General features: G+C 39.3%; 1 protein-coding gene across 31 annotated transcripts in view; it reads left to right on the forward strand.

The window, feature by feature from the left end:
• The window catches only part of rims2 (regulating synaptic membrane exocytosis 2), a 169506-nt gene that overhangs the window by 92347 nt on the left and 57607 nt on the right, over window positions 1–19552 (forward strand). For 12 of the 31 annotated variants that reach the window (XM_023963912.1, XM_023963916.1, XM_023963930.1 and 9 more), the window contains 11 exons: window positions 124–223; window positions 349–472; window positions 1508–1554; window positions 1739–1851; window positions 5839–5886; window positions 8490–8620; window positions 9232–9424; window positions 10854–11007; window positions 11921–11947; window positions 13478–13546; window positions 16617–16755. In XM_023963912.1, the coding sequence (XP_023819680.1) occupies window positions 124–223; window positions 349–472; window positions 1508–1554; window positions 1739–1851; window positions 5839–5886; window positions 8490–8620; window positions 9232–9424; window positions 10854–11007; window positions 11921–11947; window positions 13478–13546; window positions 16617–16755 (1145 nt within the window). Of the gene's footprint in view, window positions 1–123; window positions 224–348; window positions 473–1507; window positions 1555–1738; window positions 1852–5838; window positions 5887–8489; window positions 8621–9231; window positions 9425–10853; window positions 11008–11920; window positions 11948–13477; window positions 13547–16616; window positions 16756–19172; window positions 19239–19552 lie in introns of all 31 variants that reach the window. The other 19 variants (XM_023963921.1, XM_023963923.1, XM_020709925.2 and 16 more) reach the window with 9 other exon arrangements.

The following is a 19552-nucleotide window of genomic DNA, read 5'->3' on the forward strand; positions in this document are numbered from 1 at the left end:
CTCATACTGCATTTGTGCATCTCTATGCAGAGCTGATGTGAAGCAGCTGTGACGGCATGCTCATCTGTGGCTCTGCACTGGTACAGAAGACTAATTATTTGCTGAACCTCTCTGCTCCTTTAGGTGGTGGGAGGGAAGATGACAGAATCTGGAAGGCTTTGTGCTTTCATCACTAAAGTGAGGAAAGGAAGTCTAGCAGATACCGTTGGACACCTTAGACCAGGTACTGTAAAAACCCACGCACAGTGAGGATCATTCTGAAGATCATGGACTAGTTTCACTTTGTTCTCACTGCATGTCTTGCTTCTTCTGGTAAAAAAAATAAATGTTTTTTTGTTTTTCCCACAGGAGATCAGGTGCTGGAATGGAGCGGCAGGCTCTTACAAGGAGCAACATTTAAAGAAGTTTACAATATTATCCTGGAATCGAAGCCGGAGCCACAGGTGGAGCTGGTGGTGTCACGGCCTATAGGGTGAGAACAGAATGTCTGCTTTACTGGAACACGCCTCTTTCACAGGCCTAGTATGACACATCAAACACCTCTTACACAAAAATATGAATATGGATCAAATTTATGGTTTGGACAGAGCTTTTGATATTTACTACCAGATTCCAACGTGAAGAACCATTTGAATTTGAAAAAAAATGATTATTAGGTAATTTGGCTGTGGTGTTTGCTAACCTAGCAGGAAAAACAAAACTAGTGATATAATAATGTAAAGTTAAAAATATCTATATCCAGCTGTATGGTTTTAAGCCAGATTCCAGCTCAGATGAGGAAAACAAAGACGTACATGGATCTATTTGTCTGCAAGTGGATGCAACAGAATGGAGCAGAGCAGGGTGTTTGTGGCCTGCCCAGTGTGCAACAGATACAATCTTTTTTAAACCTTTTTTTTCTCTGCTTCCGATTCACAACATTTTGAATAAAGAAAAACTCAGAATAAAATTTTAAGTTAGATTTTCTATTCATATGTCAGAAAAATGTGTAAAAAACACTCAAAACACCATTTTCATTAGAGTGGGTTTTTGTTGTTGCTCTTACCAAACCTGTGGGTTACAAATCTATATCAGGAAGACTTCGACATGAAAATCAGAAAGGAATGATGTTGTTCTCCTCTGAATGGTCTTGTGAAGAAGAGGCTCTGCTTTGTTTATTTAACATCAGCTCCGCCTTCCTTCCTTGAGTTTCCCTTCCCCTCATCACTGACCTTGTATGGGATTAACCAGAACCCCTTTGTGAAGAGGAAAGTCAGCCACCTTCCTCACATTCACTCTTTTAGATGTTTTCTAGGGAAAACTGTAAAAGAACCAGTAGTTTCAACAAGCTAAGTCCTTTATACTGTAAAGGAGCCTGATAGTGGGGATGTGGACCATTGAAGACAAATGTGGTGCTCACTCTCATTTAAACATTGCCATTTGCCTTAACACAAACAGATCCACTCTAATTCTGTCCTCTTCTGTGTCACATTGCTGTCCTCACTCCCTTCTTCTCTCATTTTTTTAGAGATATTCCAAGGATACCCGACAGCACACACGCACAACTGGAGTCAAGTGAGGATTTTTTATCTCCCTTACAGTTTTTACAAAAATATTCATGTCTGGAGTTTTTCACTCTGTCTTCTTCTGTCCTGTATTCATATATCATTTGTCTTGTTTTAAGAGTTAATGTTGCCAAAAGCACCAACTAAAAGCAGCATAGGTATAAAATAATGACTGTTTTTCTATGGTCTGTCAGGTTCGAGTTCCTTTGAGTCTCAGAAGATGGATCGTCCATCAATCTCCGTCACATCCCCTATGAGTCCCAGAACGCTGCGGGACGCGCCCCAGTACCTGTCAGGACAGCTCTCAGTAAGTGACCTCAACCTGACATATACATAAAAGCTGCTAGAGGGGCTAAAGAGTTCGAATTGTTCAGTATTGCTCAGATAACCGAGGGATGAAGCTCCCACTGAGAGGGTGTCATGTTTGGGAAATTGTCCAGCTGAGCTGAATCTTAGGGTGTATTCTGCCTGGACACACTTGGTTTGCTTAAAGTGAAACAGAGTTAGTTTTCTCTGATAATCTAGAACAAATTTTCAGTCTGAATACACCAACGCGGACCCTGGTCTGGGACCAGGAATCGCTCTCTGGACCCATCTTTCGAGGTGGTCTCAGTTTGTTTTCAATCGGACTGAGCTTGATTAGTTCGCTCTGAGTTTCCTCTATCTGAATGCAATCTGTTCCCGGAGAAAAACAACTGGACCAAAACGGCCACCATAGCCAGTGTAAACAGAGTAGAACTGAAGATATAGAACGAGCACGGACAAATAGAAAGACAGAAACGTCAAACATAAACAAGGGTCCAACTTTTTTTTTTGTTAGAACGTTTATTTTAACACAGCTGAAATCTTTTCTTTTTTTATTTGTTTTTTTCTGAAAACGCGTCATAACCCATAACACCACAACGATGAGACACAGCAAAGAGAAATGTGGTAGGATGAATTATGGGTGTGACGATAACCGCATCACCGCGGTGATTACTCATTACCGCACGTCACCGCATGTTCCTCTTTTTTTTTCTAAAGTTCTGGATTTGGTGCGTGATTTAAACTATAATAAACATAATCGTCCTTGCTAATAATGTACTTTTTCTGCGAGTCCTGTGTTCAAACTTCAAAGGCTTCTGGGGGAAATTCCATTGTATGCAGGATTTTGTGTTGGGGGGGGGGGGGGGGGGGGGGGGTCGTTAGAGTCCCGACACCGCGACTCTTGTTGCTTCATCACCGTGGTGATCAAAATCCCACACCGTCACAGCTTTACTCCAGAGCGGTTTAATAAAGAATCAATCACTGTTATTCTGGGAGAAAACTTTTTATGACTGTTCTCCTTCACTCTGTGACAACAAACATGAACACGCACCCCCAACACTTGTGCGCGCTCTCACTCACTCCTTACTCCTACACACGCAGCGCGCTGACACACACACACATAGTCATTCTACAACACCTATATAGTTAGTTCATTAGTTAGATAGGTAGTTGTTACTGTTATTTGTTTATAAAAAATACTGCATTGTAAAATCCACCGCTGGGGGATTTTGTGTTCGGCGGCTGCTGCTTCATCAGGAGTCAAAAATTCCCCATCGTCACAGCTCTAGGATGAATGCAGGCCCATTAAAAGAACTTTTAATGTGACTCAAATTGCTTCTCACTGTTTTCCCAACAATCTATATTTTATTTCAAAACCCCTTTTCAGCGTACCTTCTTAGCCTTCTTCTTGCCAGTAACCACCCTGCAGCATGAGTCCACCAGACCAAAAAGCAGTAAAAAGTGTTGAGCCTGACGTACATACAAACGTTCAAAACTTGTGAGCGAAACACAAAGTTCAATAGAACTAAAAGCGAAGGAATTCCATAATTTCTGCCTCTAGTTGCTTTGACCCGCCCTTATAATTCGTGACCAATGAGTGAAGAGATCTTTAGTCCCATGGTTTTGTTTACAAGCTTTAGTCCGGTACAGGAAAGTCCCCTTGATCCTCGATTCAGACCAAATTAAGCGGAGTCTGTCCAAACCAAACGGTTTTCTCAGTCTGAATACTCCCTTAGTTCAGACAAACGTTTTGGTTGCTCCTCACTAACCTGTCTAGTGTTGCACTGCAGCTCAGGTTACATTGTATATTGTCCATTATCCAGCATAAAAGCTCTCCGGGGGCAAATAGGTGAAGGGCATTAGATAAATCCAATTTTACATATGGGATCCAGAGTGATTGCTCTTTAGCTATAGGGAAATTATGTTTTATTCAGTGTAAAAATAAAAGTGCACTGTTGATTAACAGTAGTTCTTGAAACTGGCTTTATATATTACTGGTAGTTTTCAAATTTTATCTCACTCTAATAACTACACAAGGAGATAATGTAAAGTTTTTTTCCTTCCTCATACTTTTTAACACAAAAACTGACTCTTAATTTTGAAAAGCATGAACTTGTAACCTGTTTTGGAGTAGTTGTCATTGAAATGAATGACAGTTTAGTTAGCCTCAACTAAGCATTGAAATAAAAGAGAAAGAAGTCCAGAAACAAATGATTGTCCACTAAAGTTATCCACTTTTTTACACATTAACACATAAAGAAATGGTTCATTATTTTCAGATTCCACTCTTTGTTGTAACAATTACACACGATATCAGGCCTGAGGTGCATTGCTAGGATTCATTAACGTTTCCTGTCTTCAGAAGTTTCTATTTAAAACATGTAATTTTCTGGACTTGACTAAGCTGGTCAAAGATAACGCTGACAAATATTTCTTTAGTTGCATGTCTGCTGGTAACCATGAGCTATACTCCAGTCTGCCACTGTGGCTGTTAGGGGAAATGAGTTCTGATATGTTGAATTTGGTTATCTCCAGGTCACGTTTGGGTGAGTTGGCCAAAAAAATCCACTTTGATAAAACCTGTTCTAAAAGTTACTGTTTTGCTATGGAGCAAGTTGGTTTGTTTTTTGAACTGTACCATCCTTCAATTAAAGATTCCACATGTTGAATTAGAAAAATTATTTTTCTTTTCGCAGTCTAAACCCAGGACTCGCTGGTCCCTCTTTCAAACAAAAACCTGTGAAGCCTTTTATTGTCTTAATGTTTACACTCTGAGGCCTGTTTAGAGTCTGAGATTCATTATATGTGTTTTTTTCTATTATGTCCGAGCATTACACCATCTAAAATTGGTTTAGAAAGACTGGCAACTTCTATGAAGACACGGCCCTCACATCTCTTTAGTACGGTGGCCCTGAAGTGCAAATCATATCAATGCAAAAGCATATTAAAGATCACAATGACATGAAAAAAAACATTATTATTTAGAAATCAAAACAGAATGACTAAATTGTAACTTTCAAAAAAACTAAGTGTAATTTAAAAAAAATGAAAGGAAACATTTTGGAAAACAAAAGTAATTTCCAGAAATCAAAATAAAATGGTAAAAATTAAGCAAAATAAGAAACCACAAAACAAAGGTATTATGGGAATTTCACTGATGGAATGATGACGTTTGTTCTGCTTTTTAAAAAGAAGTTTTTGGCACAGCCACTGTAAAAGTTCAGTGATTGATCAATCAGCTCCTTACCACAGATGCTTTCTTCACAACTCAGATTCAATCAGAGGCGTCCCATAAGACCTTCTGTTTGCTGTTTCTTATTTTATTTCATTTTTTTCTAATGTTTCATTTGGATTTCGGGACATTACTTTTGTTTTCCTAAATATTATTTTTTTATGTTTTGGTTTAGGGACTTTTGTTTGATCCCTAAAACGTAATGCTTCTGTTTTGTTTTTTTAAATCATTTCTTAGTTTTTCTTTTTTAATTTTCTTTGTATTCATAAATATGTTTTGGGGATTTGTTGATGTGATTTGCCCTTCAGGGCCACCGTACGTTTGAGTTTGCTGCAAAACACAATTTCATTAGATCACTGCTGCTGTTAATCACACAAGATGTTTGCATCTTGGTTTGGTTTGTATACAAGTGATACAGTCTTAAAAATATATCTATACAAAGCCATGCTTTTGTTCCGATATGTAAAACTTCAGTGAGAGAGTTTGTGCTTTCATTTTGCACAACTGAAACTGTATACAAAGGTAACTATTAGTTTAATGTATGTTTTTCAGTGGAGAGGGAAAACTAAAGCACTAGTAATATCTAAAAAGGGAGATTAAGAGAAAATAAACAAAGGAAAAACAGCCACAAATCTACCATGTACACTGCAAACGTCTGTTGTCTTTTGATTGTAATGTTGAGTTTTGTCTTGTGGGTTTTTGGTTTTATTGCATTTTTTTTCCTTTTTCTCTTGCTATTAATTTTCACTTATCCAGAGCCAAAGCCTTAGTAGAAGAACAACGCCTTTTGCTCCTAGGGTCCAGGTAATGTGCCTAGTCTGCAGGGCACAAACTGTCTTTGGTTTTTGCTCATTGATTGTTGACTGGCTTCTCTTCTCTTCTATTTTTTTCTTGTTTGTTTGTTTGTTTGTTTTCATACTTTGGAAAGTGCATTTTTAGGGAAATAGTAGCTCCAACTTTCCCTCACAGTGCAGTGCATTGTGGTCCTCTCTTCTGTTTTAGTTGTTGGTCTCACTGTTTTGATTCAAATTGTTACTCATTTTAACCCATTTTCACCATAAGTAGTGCATGCCCAACTAATCTAAACAGTTTTTAGAAGGCAAACACTCCCATTGCCTGTATACTATTTTTGATAGAACGACAGCAGTGACTTTCTCGACTCTATGCTGCATAATTTTGGTTTTCTTAAAGGCAATTGAGGAAGTTGTGTCTTCAAGTTTCTTTCATTTTCTTTTTTTTCTGTCCTAAACTCAGGCGCTGATAAATAAATAAACACTCAAAGACGAGAGACAGTGATGGCAAAAGCAGACGATGTGTGTTCTGTTGTCTTTACCCAGCATTACTTGCTGTTTGTGAAAGTGATGAACACTTTCAGGATGTACAGAAATGGACTCAGTGATGATTATTTTCTTTCGGCTGTTGTAGAATGACTTGTGGTAGATCTTTATTGTGAATTATAATTTTCAGAACTTCTGTAGTTATAACAAAGAGTGGCATGGATCAGATTTGTTCTCATTTTAATAGCAAATTCACTTCTTATTAGGAGAACAGGGCAAGGATGTCAGCAACATCGTGAACCATGGACCTCCAAATTCCAAGATTGTCTTAAATTTGTGCACTTTTCTATTATTATTTATTTTTCTGGATCAAAGTCTTAGCAAAGTCAGATTTATTGGTGTTCTGTCTGAAGCTACTTTCACACCAGGCATGTGGCGGGTGTTCAAGAACGTCCTAAGAGCAATTTCTTGAACGCGCATTTAGCCCATAGTGTTCACACAAGCAGGGAGGGGCTTCTTTTTTCCCCACTGTTTACCTGTGCTTGTCCTTGGTGCGATTTGTCAAAGCAGTGTAAATCTGGTGAATCTTACTCCAGGCTTTTCCTTTCACCGCTCTATTCCGATGTATGACTTGGTGTCAAGTAAATCCAGCTGGGCAACGGTTGGCACTTCTGTGAATCCATACATCACTACCATTGAATGTATATGAGAACTGGCCTGAGTGACCTCTCCCCACTCACGTTTCAAACAGGAAGTACCTCTTGGTCCCAAGAAGCCCAAATCCCACAGACTTCTTTGTAGAAATAAACAGCTGTTACTTAGACATTACCACTACATGTCTGAATAGCCATTCTTTCTCTGATCTATTGTTTGACATTTTCTTGATAATCCTTTTTCAAGTTATAAACTGACCAATCAGATACCTTAATAAAGGTATTCGAAGCATTTGATTGAAAGCTTCTCCCCAGCCCACTTTCATTAGACGGGGTGTGTTCTTCTAACATGGTTACCCCTGATTAGAGAGAGTGGTTGCCATAGAAACAATGACTTAGATTAGACCCACTTGGTCCAATCAATGCTTACTGACCACTTCTGCAATCCACAGCCCCTGACTGGTCAAAGCTCAACCTGGTTCAACTTTTAATTTGCGCTTTGTATGTAGAGCCTGAAAAAGGGTCGTAGAAACTTAAGTACAGATGAATGCGAGAGTTTTAAATGCAGATCCCTGAAATGCTTGTTCACACAGCTTATGGATGTTTACAAATTCGTATGCACTTTTCGCTCATTTATGCTAATTTACACGTGTTCAAACATCTTTGCATGGACTTTTCTTTGAAGTGGCCGCTTCAACACGTGTCGCAGAGAGTGGTGTGAACGTAGCTTTGGTCTCAGGCAACAGAATTTATGAAATAGCCAAATACACGTCATTTGTATTCATAAAGTTAATTATTTCAGCACCAGTTTCTGATTCAAAAAAAAATATTTAGGATTTTTTTGTTTTTTGTGATGGGTTAAAAGTTTTAACAGTGTTTGGTAAACCTCCTTCTCTCAGTTTCTGCCTCTCTGACATTGGCTCCTCGTCTTCAGAACCTTTTTGCATCACTGCATGATTACTGAAAGTTGTCAACAGTACCGGCTCCCGATGAAGTATGGACAAGAACTTAGAAGTTCTCATTTCATTTGCTTCCTTGAGTGTTTAAGTTGGACTTCTTCCCCTTCTAAGTGTCTCTGAGCGCAGTCCATACTTCCTTTGAAGCTTGAGCTGTCTTTGGTACATCTCGCTACAGCATGGTTCATTTTGCTTAATGTCAAGTCTTAGTGAACAATATTTTGAAAAGTCCTCTTTAGAGGTGCAGAATAAATGAATAATTTCAGAATATAGAAGCATGTAGTGTTGATCTTCAGTTGACTTTAGCTAAAATGTTATTTTTATTCAGTTTCAGATGAATCATTTAAGTGGAAGCAGTTGTAAAAAAAACAGTAATTAAAATAATATTCATTAAGATTTTTGAGTACATAATCTACAAAAACATACAGTTCTTTAGATTTTCATGACACTATTTAACAGTTAGATATACAGTAAAGGTTTTAAGTGCAGCTCAGCATTTTGCCTCTGCTCTGCCCCCGCAGGTCAAACTGTGGTATGACAAAGTAGGCCACCAGCTTATAGTCACCATTTTGGGCGCCAAGGATTTGCCCCCCAGGGAAGATGGTCGGCCCAGGAACCCTTATGTCAAAATTTACTTTCTCCCCGACAGAAGGTAAGAGCAGAAACACTTAGAAACACCTCCCTGCATGAGCCCCCCATCCCCAGTCATTGTGTCATGGTGGAGCATTTTTGTATCACTGCAAAAACAGAATCTTAAGAAAGTAAAAAGACTCTTGTTTCAAGAAAAAAATTCTAAGTTTTTCAACAGCTAAGTAATCGTAGTTTAAGAAAAGATGTCTGAGTGACTAGAACTTTTTTTTTAAAAAATTAATTCTTGGTTTTCTTACAACCAATGGCAGATGTATTTTGTTATCTTTGACTATGATTTTTTTTTTTTCAAATTTTCAGAATCTTTGACTCATTTTTGGTGTGCCTGTTTTTACAGTGCATTTATGCATAGATGGAAATCTTTAAAGAAGAAGAAGCTGGTTTGAATACGCATGAGATTCAGAAACTCTTACAAAACTATAGTCATTTAGAAGTAATCAGAGGTCATAGTCAGAATACAAACTTGCATTCTCCTGTGTCTGGGTGATATTTTGTTAGAGAATACCTGTGTTCCCTCAACCCCTCCACCGTCTTCAGGTGTATGTGCTGTGCTGTCTAGGACAGTGATCTGTTGTATTCGTGGCTATTCACTGTCAAGGTTGTAAATAAAAACAGTTTGAATTATTGTTCCTCCAGTGACAAAAGCAAAAGGAGAACAAAAACAGTAAAGAAATCCTTAGAGCCCAAGTGGAATCAGACCTTTATGTACTCGCCGGTGCACCGGCGGGAGTTTCGGGAACGCATGCTGGAGATCACGCTGTGGGACCAAGCAAGGGTGAGGGAGGAGGAGAGCGAATTCCTGGGAGAGGTAAGAAATTAAAGCCTTCCCCATTCTGTATATCTGACAGAACCAAATGTTGAAATTGCTAAAAGAGTCAGTTATTCAACATACATTTATATTTACTACTTTAATGTCATCAAGTATTATTACATAACGGTTACCTAAAGTGGGAATAATTAATGTCTACTTTAAAGATGTAAGAATTCTTTCAGAGGATAATCAATAAGCTCTCGATGTTGTCATTTGATAAAGAATCATCACTTGATCTGAATAGAACTTGATTACAAAAACTATGTTAAAATTTCAAATAATTTAACTCAGTAGGGTGGGATTATATAAACTTGCTTCTTCCCACTTCTTTTCAAGCAATAAATGACGCTCTATTTAACTTTAGTTAATAATCACTATATTTAATGAAGCAAATGTGACTTAAGTGTGTCTTTGTTTTTGTTTTTTAAACCATCCATTTCAGTTTTTCTTTAATGAGTTTGAAAAATCTGAGTGATTGTTTTCTTGTGTTGTCTATAATCAATACTTGAAATAAACCAAAAAAATCAAATCAAATCAGGTTTACAATACCAGTCGTTCAGCTATACCTTTATTGTTAAATTGCTGGGATTTGTTGCTGACTGGAAGCCATGAGTCTAAAGGCCAACTTCTACAGAAAACGTACATCTCCGCCTGTTGCAAAGTAAACCAAAAATTTTAAAGCAGCAGTTATAGTTGTCATTGTTGTGACCACATATTTACCCAGAAGCAACGTCTCACGTGACCGTGTTAGAAGAAAACGCTGGTCAGGTCTCTTTTGATGGCAGGCTTTGTGAAAGAAATGACAGCAGAGGGAATGTGACACCACCAGGGCCGGTGATGCAAAAAGGGGGAGGAAAACAGGAATCATCGGGGTGCTTTTTCCTGCCATCCACGTCAAAGCACCTGCTGATTTATTGAACTAGGTGGCCAACCCTCTATCTTTTACCATTATTCAACCAGTGAAGACAAAGCAGAATGCTGGTCTGCAGAAGAGAAGCACAGGTCTAAAAGAAACCCACAGAGATCCAGTTTCCTGTTTTTAAAAAAAAAATAGCTAATAAATCCCACACTGATTAAATTTGCCAAATGGTAAAGTGACCGCCCTGAGATGAGGGGTTGTGGGTTAAAATCAACAGCTGAGTCATTACAAAAAAACTGTTTTTGGAGACATGAAATAATAGAAACACAAGTATACTATTTCTAAAAAAGATTTTTAAAGAAATAACTTCTTAAAAGTTAAAGAAAAAAAACATTTACCATTCTCAAGTAAAATCAAGTTTTGTAAGTTGTCGACCATTTAAATTGTGTCTAAAAATCAAATAGCAAGGAAAGACAAGAAAAGTGAGGAGGCCTTTCTAATGGGACTTCTTACTTTAAGACATTTCTTCCTGTGAGGAGCTAACCTCCCCCCTTTTTGTTTTTGTAGATCCTCATAGAGCTGGAGACAGCTCTGCTAGACGATGAACCGCACTGGTACAAGCTACAGACCCACGATGTGTCCTCCATCCCTCTCCCACGTGCCTCCCCCAATTCACAACGCCGGCAGCTCCACAGAGAGAGTCCAACACGCCGTCTGCAGAGTAAGCAACAACGTTCTTCCTCTTAAATTCATCTAAAACAAACACTAACGGAATACAGGTTAGATGCAGACTTCTTTCTTTGTGTAAATGCTTCTCATCCCTTAGTCACAGCTGCCGCTACATGTTGTCTGCAGGGGAAAAATGGGCAAACCTATAAGTGGCACACAGGGGCACCGCAGGACATTTAAAAGTCATAGAGCACTCAGTTAGCCTATAGAATAAAAACGATCAAGCACATTTATTTCTTTGAGCATGCTGCGAGCAAAAGGTGGAGGACACTTTCAACAACACGCAAGGGTGAAGTAGATCAGACGCAGGAACATAGCACACATTTGTTTATTTTTTCCATATCCCCCAAATCTTGCGAAAAGAGTTCATCAGTGCTGTTCAAGGGAAAGTGCATGCTCCGTGTGCAGTCTGACTGTAGAAATGAGGAAATTAGACAATCAGAGTGTAGTTTGTGTGGACGTATCAGCTGCACACTTCATGCGTGCTGCATGTGCGCACAGTCAGTAAGAAGCCAGCAAGCATATCTTACTAATTCCTAAAGTGTGGCGTAAGGGCACCAAACAACAGCATCAGGCGTACGCCATAAGTGCGTGTAACTTATTTTACTTTACTTTAAACTTAACACACATACAACAACGGTATGTTCCAGTTTCATTACGTCCCTTAAGGTGGCTGTACGGGCCTCAAGGGGACTGCAAGACCATTTAAGATACTCATCGCTACGACCCTCCACGGCCCAGACAACCCAAAAACCTGCAGCACCCGTACGGGCCAACGTCCCTGCGGGTGCATGTGACTAAGGCGTTAGACATTTAGTACGGTTGTTCCTGCTTGAATTTAGAGGAGCTTTTGAGAAAATGTTGTTTTCTGTGTTACATGGACTTTGCTGCTTCTGCTTTTACAGACAAAGACGCATTTTTATACAACTCAGGTAAAAAACTGTTGCATTCTCAGGCACTGCTGCTCTATGACGCACTATTCCTTTCTCTTTAACCCCTCGACAGAGTGGAGCTCTTACAGTCCCAGAAATAGTTTTTACCCTGTGCCTACAAGGTCAAGAAAGGGAGTTTCTTTTAAATTCTGTACTTAGATCACACTTTGTGTGCATAGGTTAAAAAATCAAAAGCTATAGCTTTCTGGTACTGGGAGAGCTCAACAATTGGATCTTCTTGGACCATCAGTGTTTCCTAAATTTGTTGTCTGAAAAAAGGGAATCGATCCAAGAATACAAGAGCTGAACATGAAACAGTTCCTTTTTAATTTTGGATGAACAACATGACAGAGAAATATTCCTGGAATGAGAGAGGGTTAAAGACCATTCTATGTTTTTCAGTTTCCTGTCCCTTTCCCCATAAATGTTTCCGCAGCCTTAAACGGATTTCACTGTGGGGAGCTGGTGAAAATTTCATCACACTGGTTTGGAATCCAGCAGGGCAGCAGATTTATGCTCTCTGCTCTACAGGGAAACAAAGATTTAGGACACAGTGTTCTTTTATCCACTTTTTATTCACCTATAAAGTATTCTACAATCCCACACTGCAATCCCCAACAAATATCATTAAAGCTGGCCTTCATCCTGAATCCATGTCATGACAACCAGGGTCTAACCTCTGTAAAGTGCATTGTTTGATATACAGCCCGACGTGATGTTTGTCTGTTTGTGATTTCATAAGAAACTGTTGGCACACCTTTGTGTTTGTGTTTTTGAGCTTCCCAATAGATTTTATGCTTCTCCACTAAAGCTGCGGTCTTGCATTAACCTATAACACTGACAGAAATAGCACAGTATCTTCATGTTTAATGCATCATGTTACTGAAGATGAAAAAAGCCAAAGAGACAAAGGCTTTTTTTAGAGCCCTTCGAACTGCACTTCCGTCCCATGAACATGCTTTGGTTCAGGCTGTGTTGCACTGCGTGGAACGCTGGACCGCTGCTCTGTGCTATTTCTTCTGGGCAATTGAGGCTTGCTCCCTCCCCAGCAGGACAATTTTCTGAGCATTTGTGTTAGTCAGAGATGAAAGAGCTGACAGCTGTAAAAAAAAAAAAAAAAAAAAAAGAAGTTCTGAGATGAAAGATTGGGAGTGGCATTGCCAGAGTGCAGCACTTGTTATTTCTGAAAAATCTCGCGTGTCCACTTGATTTACGTTGACTGAGGCAGTGGAGTTGGTGGGACGGAGTGGGGGAGGGTTAAAGGACTACTCTGGGTGATGAAGTAAGAGCTCTGTAGCCAGATCACCTCTCCCATCCCCACCTTTACGTGTCCACCCAATGATTGAATGTGCAATTAAAGAGTGCCACAGTTCAGACGAGGAGAGATCTGTGGTTTTAGTGGAGGCAGAGCAGTGACATGCTGCATTCAGCCCAGATTAGCAGAAGAGGATAAATGCACAAAGAATAGGATGAAAATGAGGTCTCCGTTTTTCCACCGTTGCTTCTGTTTTCTCTCTTCTTGCGTTAAAGGATCCCAGAGGATAAGTGACAGCGAGATTTCCGACTTTGACTGCGAAGAAGGTGTCGGAGTTGTTACAGGTAAAACACGGGACCACATAAATGCAAAGGTAGATTCACATCAAAGGGGAAAAAAAGGACAAACTGTTTAGAGTAAATAGAATAGAATAGAACTTCAATGATCCTACAATGGGGAAATTGATTTGTTACTATAGTTCTATAAAAAGCAGCCGTAATAAATAAAGTTAATTTACACACATAAAGTAATACTTTTACAAAGATAACAATTAAATGATCTTGTTTCATTTTTGCTTCATAATAGATTTACATAATCACTAAGTGAGAAAATAGTCATATTTGGTCTCAGACATAGCCCCCCTCTGCAAACTCCTTCCTTAGCACATTCATATTTTCTATTAGAGGGTCAAAAAATGCTGCAGCCCATCAGCAGAAACCGTATGAGAGAGCTCTGAGCATTTATCTTCCTCTGCACTGTTAGCTGCTGCTCTGCTGTTCTGAGTCTCCACCCACGCTGCACACCGGAAAAGGAGAGGCAGAGCAGCTACCAGCCAGAAAACAAGCGCTAAACAGTTGTGGAAATTTGCTCGAGTATAATATTCCCTGTGAGAACCTGTGTTTTATGGTGTATGCCTTTATACTTTTTGTGCTGACCTTGATTTCAATAAAGCTCTTGATAAATTGCATGATGAAAAGGGTTTGCTGTTACATGACAATGTGGTGATGGCGACTTATTAACAAATGTAGGCCACCGAAAAGTGGAGCGGCAAGCCCAGGAAACTGGAGACGAACAGAGAATAAATTCCTCTTCTGCACCAAAGTGTGGATCAGAGAGAGTCACAGTGAGTCAGAGTCAGAGAGAGCTGCAGCCGAGGGCTTGGTGATGCTCCTGTATGTGAGGGAAACCCTCCACCGGCCTGCTTAATATTCTCATCAGCCCCTCGCTGCCTCACGATGCCAGTCCCCCCTCCTGTCTCTCTTCATTCACAGTGGAGGGAAAACCCTGCTCCCATAGCCACGGCTGCACCTCCGTCTGCACACAGGCTCTGCAGCAAACCTGCAGGCCTGAATAACATCAGACACATCCTCAGTTATTTACCACACAAAATCTTTTTTTTAATGAAAATGTTTGGTTATTTACTCCATGTTTCTCTCATCTGTGTGAAGTAGGGGGACTCAAACTAGTTTTACAATTTTGCTGCTACAAAAGGGTCAGATGCTTTTAACAATAATTTAATCCTCAGCCATTTAGAAAGGGTTTCAAATTTCTCAATAGTTTTAGGTTAATAAATCTAAAGAAACGGAAACTGTTTGGAATTAAAACCTAAAGAGATTAGATGAGTTTTTATCTTTCTTAAATGACCTCCTGTGTCTGACAGCAGAAGCTCAGGTGACATTTTTTAATGAAATGTGACACACAACTCAGCACTGGCATTTTTTTTTTCATTCTGTCAGCCAAACTCCAGACTAGCCTACTTCAGATGTTTTGAAAGAACTTCTTAAAAGACGAATTTAAACCTATGACGCCAAACTGAACAGGTTCCAGCACCAACATGAAAAGTCGAGAGATGAAATTTGTGATTTGAAAAATGATAGTTTTCTTGTTCCACTGTTGGAAAGCCTTAGTTGTGTAAGGATGCTCTCATTTATTTTTTACAAAGCATGTAATTTATAAACAAAAAGAACGGTGCACCTTCTTCACTCACTCCATAACAGGGCTGCATGGCGGTGTAGTGGTTAACACTCTCACCTCACAGCAAAGTTCAAATCCCGGCTGTGTGGAATTTTCATGTTCTCTTCCTGCAAGTGTGGGTTTTCTCCTGCGAGCTCAGTTTTTCTCTCCCAGTCCAGTGATATGCTTCATAGGTTAATTCTTAATGTACCCTAGTTGTGCATGTATGAGTGTGTGGTCCTGGAACAGATTGGCGACCTGTCCATTGTGTAGCCCACCTTCACCCAACAGAAGCTCCAGCAACCCCATTCCAAAAGAGATACAGTGGCTTTTGAAGATGGATGGATCAAATATCTCAAACCCTGTTCTCTACTTCTGCACCAATGCAGTTGGTTTTCCTGTTGAGTCCTTCTAATTGTCAGCAAAATTTCTCCGTTATATGTGCTTAGCAGCCCGGCTGTGCTTGTCAAACTTGTCAAGCTGAAGAAAACATTTGAATGGGTCCGGAACAGCAGGAGTTTAGGACTCCCTCAGAATACGCAGGAATATTTATTTCCATTATGCAGTACATATGTTTTCATGACACTGTGATATCCTACTGACCACTAGAAAAAACTGTGTTATATCCAAAAAACTACAATTCCCAGACCCCCACCCCTTTGCGGTTGTTATCGCTGGAAAGCCCCAAATGTAATTTGTAGATACCAAAGGTTCATTCAGTAGATATGCAGTGGTTGGGAATATTTCTTTGTTTTTTTTGGTAAAAGCAGTTCTTTATATAAAAAAGAAATACAGTAAAATAATTTGATGTGTCTGTCAATTTCTGAGCACACTAATTATTTTTAATGTGCAATACTTGTTTCTATTTTATCTGTTATTATCTTAATCTACTCATTTTTGCTGACTTTATACACATCTTTGATGGTTCTTAAGCAGGAGGGGAAGCATATTTCTATGTTCCTATTTCAGATTTTTCCAACCATTCTCACTTTTTAATATTTTTGTTCTAGGTTTTCTTTACATTTTTTCAATGTGCTACACACTCTATTGAATATCAATCAACTTTAATAGTGCCAAGCATTGACCTTAACCACAGCTGCCAGCCATGTCTGATTATTGGTTAATGAACTCTTTCAAGTTGAGTGAACTCCTCAGTCTAGCAGAGAAAATTCATTACTGTGAGTCAGATTCTTTAAAGGTGATTTTCATGTTTAACGCACACTGTTAAAAACAGCAAATGAATTGCACTTTTATTAAAAGCTGGTTCTCATTGTTGGAATGTAGAGACTCAGCATTTTGGACAGAAAAACCTGTCACCTTTGCAAAATGTGCAACTTAGAAAGGTTGCTCACATTCCTCTATGAGCTTGAGGCCTTTGACAAAGTTATTGCTAAGGTAAAAAGAAAACCACAATACATTACTAACAATATTCCCCCTCTCTGTTTCCTTCTCTGTCTTCAGACTATCGGTCAAACGGAAGAGACTTCCAGAGCTCCACATTGTCTGTGCCTGAGCAGGTCATGTCATCCAACCATTGCTCTCGGTCGGCTGACATAGCCAGGGCGCGGTCGCGTTCACCTAGCGTCCCCCCACTCTCCAGGTAATTTTAAGCTATTCATGTTCAAATCTCCATACAGGCATTATTATGTTGTTTTTCTTCTCCCCCTTCTCCTGTAGGAATGATGTGTGACAAGATGATGTTACAGTTTTGTGTTTTACAACAGTCTCCATAGGTACAGGTTCCTGGAAACTCAACATAACACTTTTTGCTTTTCCTTTTGATGCCATGGCGGGGGATAAGAAACAAATTGGCCACAGGAGGGAGATTCACATAAAGGATTGAGTTCAGCTGATACATGTGAACAGGATATTTTATAAACTTTACCAGTGATTTAATACACTGACCTCTGATGCTGTTTGACTGACATGGATTATGTATTCATCAAAAGGCTCAGGTCCATGTCACACACCCACTACCTACGTTTTGTGCTAATTGCGTGGATAAAAATTGGCCCTACGTGAATACACGTGGGAAAAGTTTTCATGTGAAAGTTTTACAGATGTATCACAAATGAAGCATGTTAAAATCACAAAAGAAGTACGAGTAAAACTATGGGAAGAACACGTACATGTCATAAAACAGGCAGACGGCTGGTTCCACTTGAGCATGTTTTAGCACATTTAAAAGTCAACAAAGCTAAATCAGAGTCAGGCAGGCAGAGATCAATGACAAGTTTCAGTATAAGGAGTGTCAGAAAAACTTGAGTTGTCAGGATCCAGACGAGAGTCGGAGCAGGCAAACGGATTCAGAGACAAAACAAAGTCAGGAAATCAGAAGATCAGGTCTGGATATAACGCAGGCAGAGTGGCACAAACAGTACTGTGCACTAAGAGTTTCAGTATGCTGTGAGTGATTCCACATGACAGTCAGGTGTGTGGCATCCACAAACTGTGCGGTGGGGTTGCTGGGAGATGTAGTGTGTTTAGAACTCTGGAGATGGTTACCGCACATGACCAGAGGGGGAGGCGGGGCTCTGACTTCTGACAGTAAATAAACGTAGACCATGAAACGTGCCAGATTATTGGGCTGTTTACATGCAATTCATTAGTGATTTGTGCGTCAATTACATAGTTTGAACGTGATATGTACGCCGTACATGTGATATAACATTTATAAGTAGGTGGTAAATGTGTGAAAAGTCTGTTAGATATACTTGGAACGGTCATAGAAAGCCACAAATTTGCGAATGCATCTCCCACAAATCATGCACAGTTGCTCACGATTTACATAATAATTGCATATAAACTACATGAAATATGTGTAAACTGCGCAACTGACCAAACATTTTTAACACCTTAAGAACCAAATTCACATAAAGACCCGTGGGCCTAAACCCTTGACGGACATCTGCGCACATCAGCGAATGATGAACGCCAGAAACACTAATGAATTACGTATATCACGCATGGATAACAAAAGACTAAATTTTCAAATGTGGAAAATGCGCAGAATGTACAAAGTGGCTGTGGGACACGGCCTTTAAATATCTTCTACTTAAGCTTTAGGATAACAGCTTTGATCCTTTTTTTACGAGCAATATTTAAAAAAAGAAATAAGTTTTAATAAAGCACAAAACACCAAATAGAGTAGTGTATTAATAATTATTTTCATTGATAAAAGTCCAACAATGGTTTTAAAAATACCGATAAAGTTTTAATAACGTGTTTAGACAAAACTGCAGTGTGCAAAATGAACTATTGAGATTTCTTTTTTACCTGGTTGTAAAGTGGATAAAATGATGCACGCAGCATTTGGATCAAATGTTGCAAATGCTGAGTAAAGAATAAAGTCTTGACATGCATTTCACTATCTTTATGGAGGAAGTGGTCAAGGGGAAGTGGTGAGTTATCCTACATCAGCATTTATTTCCTTTGAGCGTTGGAAATTGTTGCTCCAAGAGTCCAGTCATAGTTTTGGCTCTGTCAGGCTGCAACCACTTTATCCTGTCCAATTAACTTTATTTGAATTTTTCTGGGACTGAGCCTAAATTAGTGTTAGATGCAGAAAATGCACTTATCTAAATTGTCTGGGACAGTACTTACTTAAGAATATTTCATCTGCTTTAATTAACAATGTCTGGTTATTTACGGAAAACTGTTGAAAATGAAACAGGAAATGGGGCAAACAGAACTTTGCGCTGCCCCAGTTAGCCTGCAGTATATAAAACATCATCCTTGGGAAATTTGGCATCTTCGTGAGACTAAATTATATTTCATATATGTTCTCCTCCTGTCATTTCTTTTTAACCTGTTTTTTACTAATTCCTCTTAATGTGTAAAGGCTGAGAATGCCTTCTCATCTTCTGTCCCAGCTTTATCTTGCCATTTCCTGTCTTCTTCTCAAACATGTCCACACCTCTGCAGTCTCCTCCTGTCCCATTTTGTTTTTTCAGTCTACTGTGTTCTTTTCTTCTCCATCTTCTTTTTCTCTGATCTCCTCCCTTCATGTGGTTGCAGCCATTTTCTCACCCTACCTCGAACCAGACATACTCAGCTTATTGACGACCCTGAAAAGGACCCCAGGTAGACGTTAAGTCAGATTGCACATTGTGCCATTTCTGCACCTCCACTTTTAACTCACTCACGCACCAACGCACAACACTGTTATAGGGATGAGCACCCATGTGGTTTTTGATTGCATGCTGTCACTATGCCATGATTTACACAACTGTAAAGTTAAATTTAGAGTTTAATGTAAATAAAACTTTAGGGGGATTTCTTTTTGTTTAAAATATTGGTTTATCTTTGCAAAGATGTCTACTGTCTGTGCCGTGGTGGGGTTAGTTTGACTCCAGGCTGCTTTTCTGCTGTTCAAAAGTGTTAAAGAAATAAAAGAA

The sequence above is a fragment of the Oryzias latipes genome, chromosome 16 (genome assembly GCF_002234675.1).
Source record: "Oryzias latipes chromosome 16, ASM223467v1".
In the NCBI taxonomy this organism is placed as follows: domain Eukaryota; kingdom Metazoa; phylum Chordata; class Actinopteri; order Beloniformes; family Adrianichthyidae; genus Oryzias; species Oryzias latipes.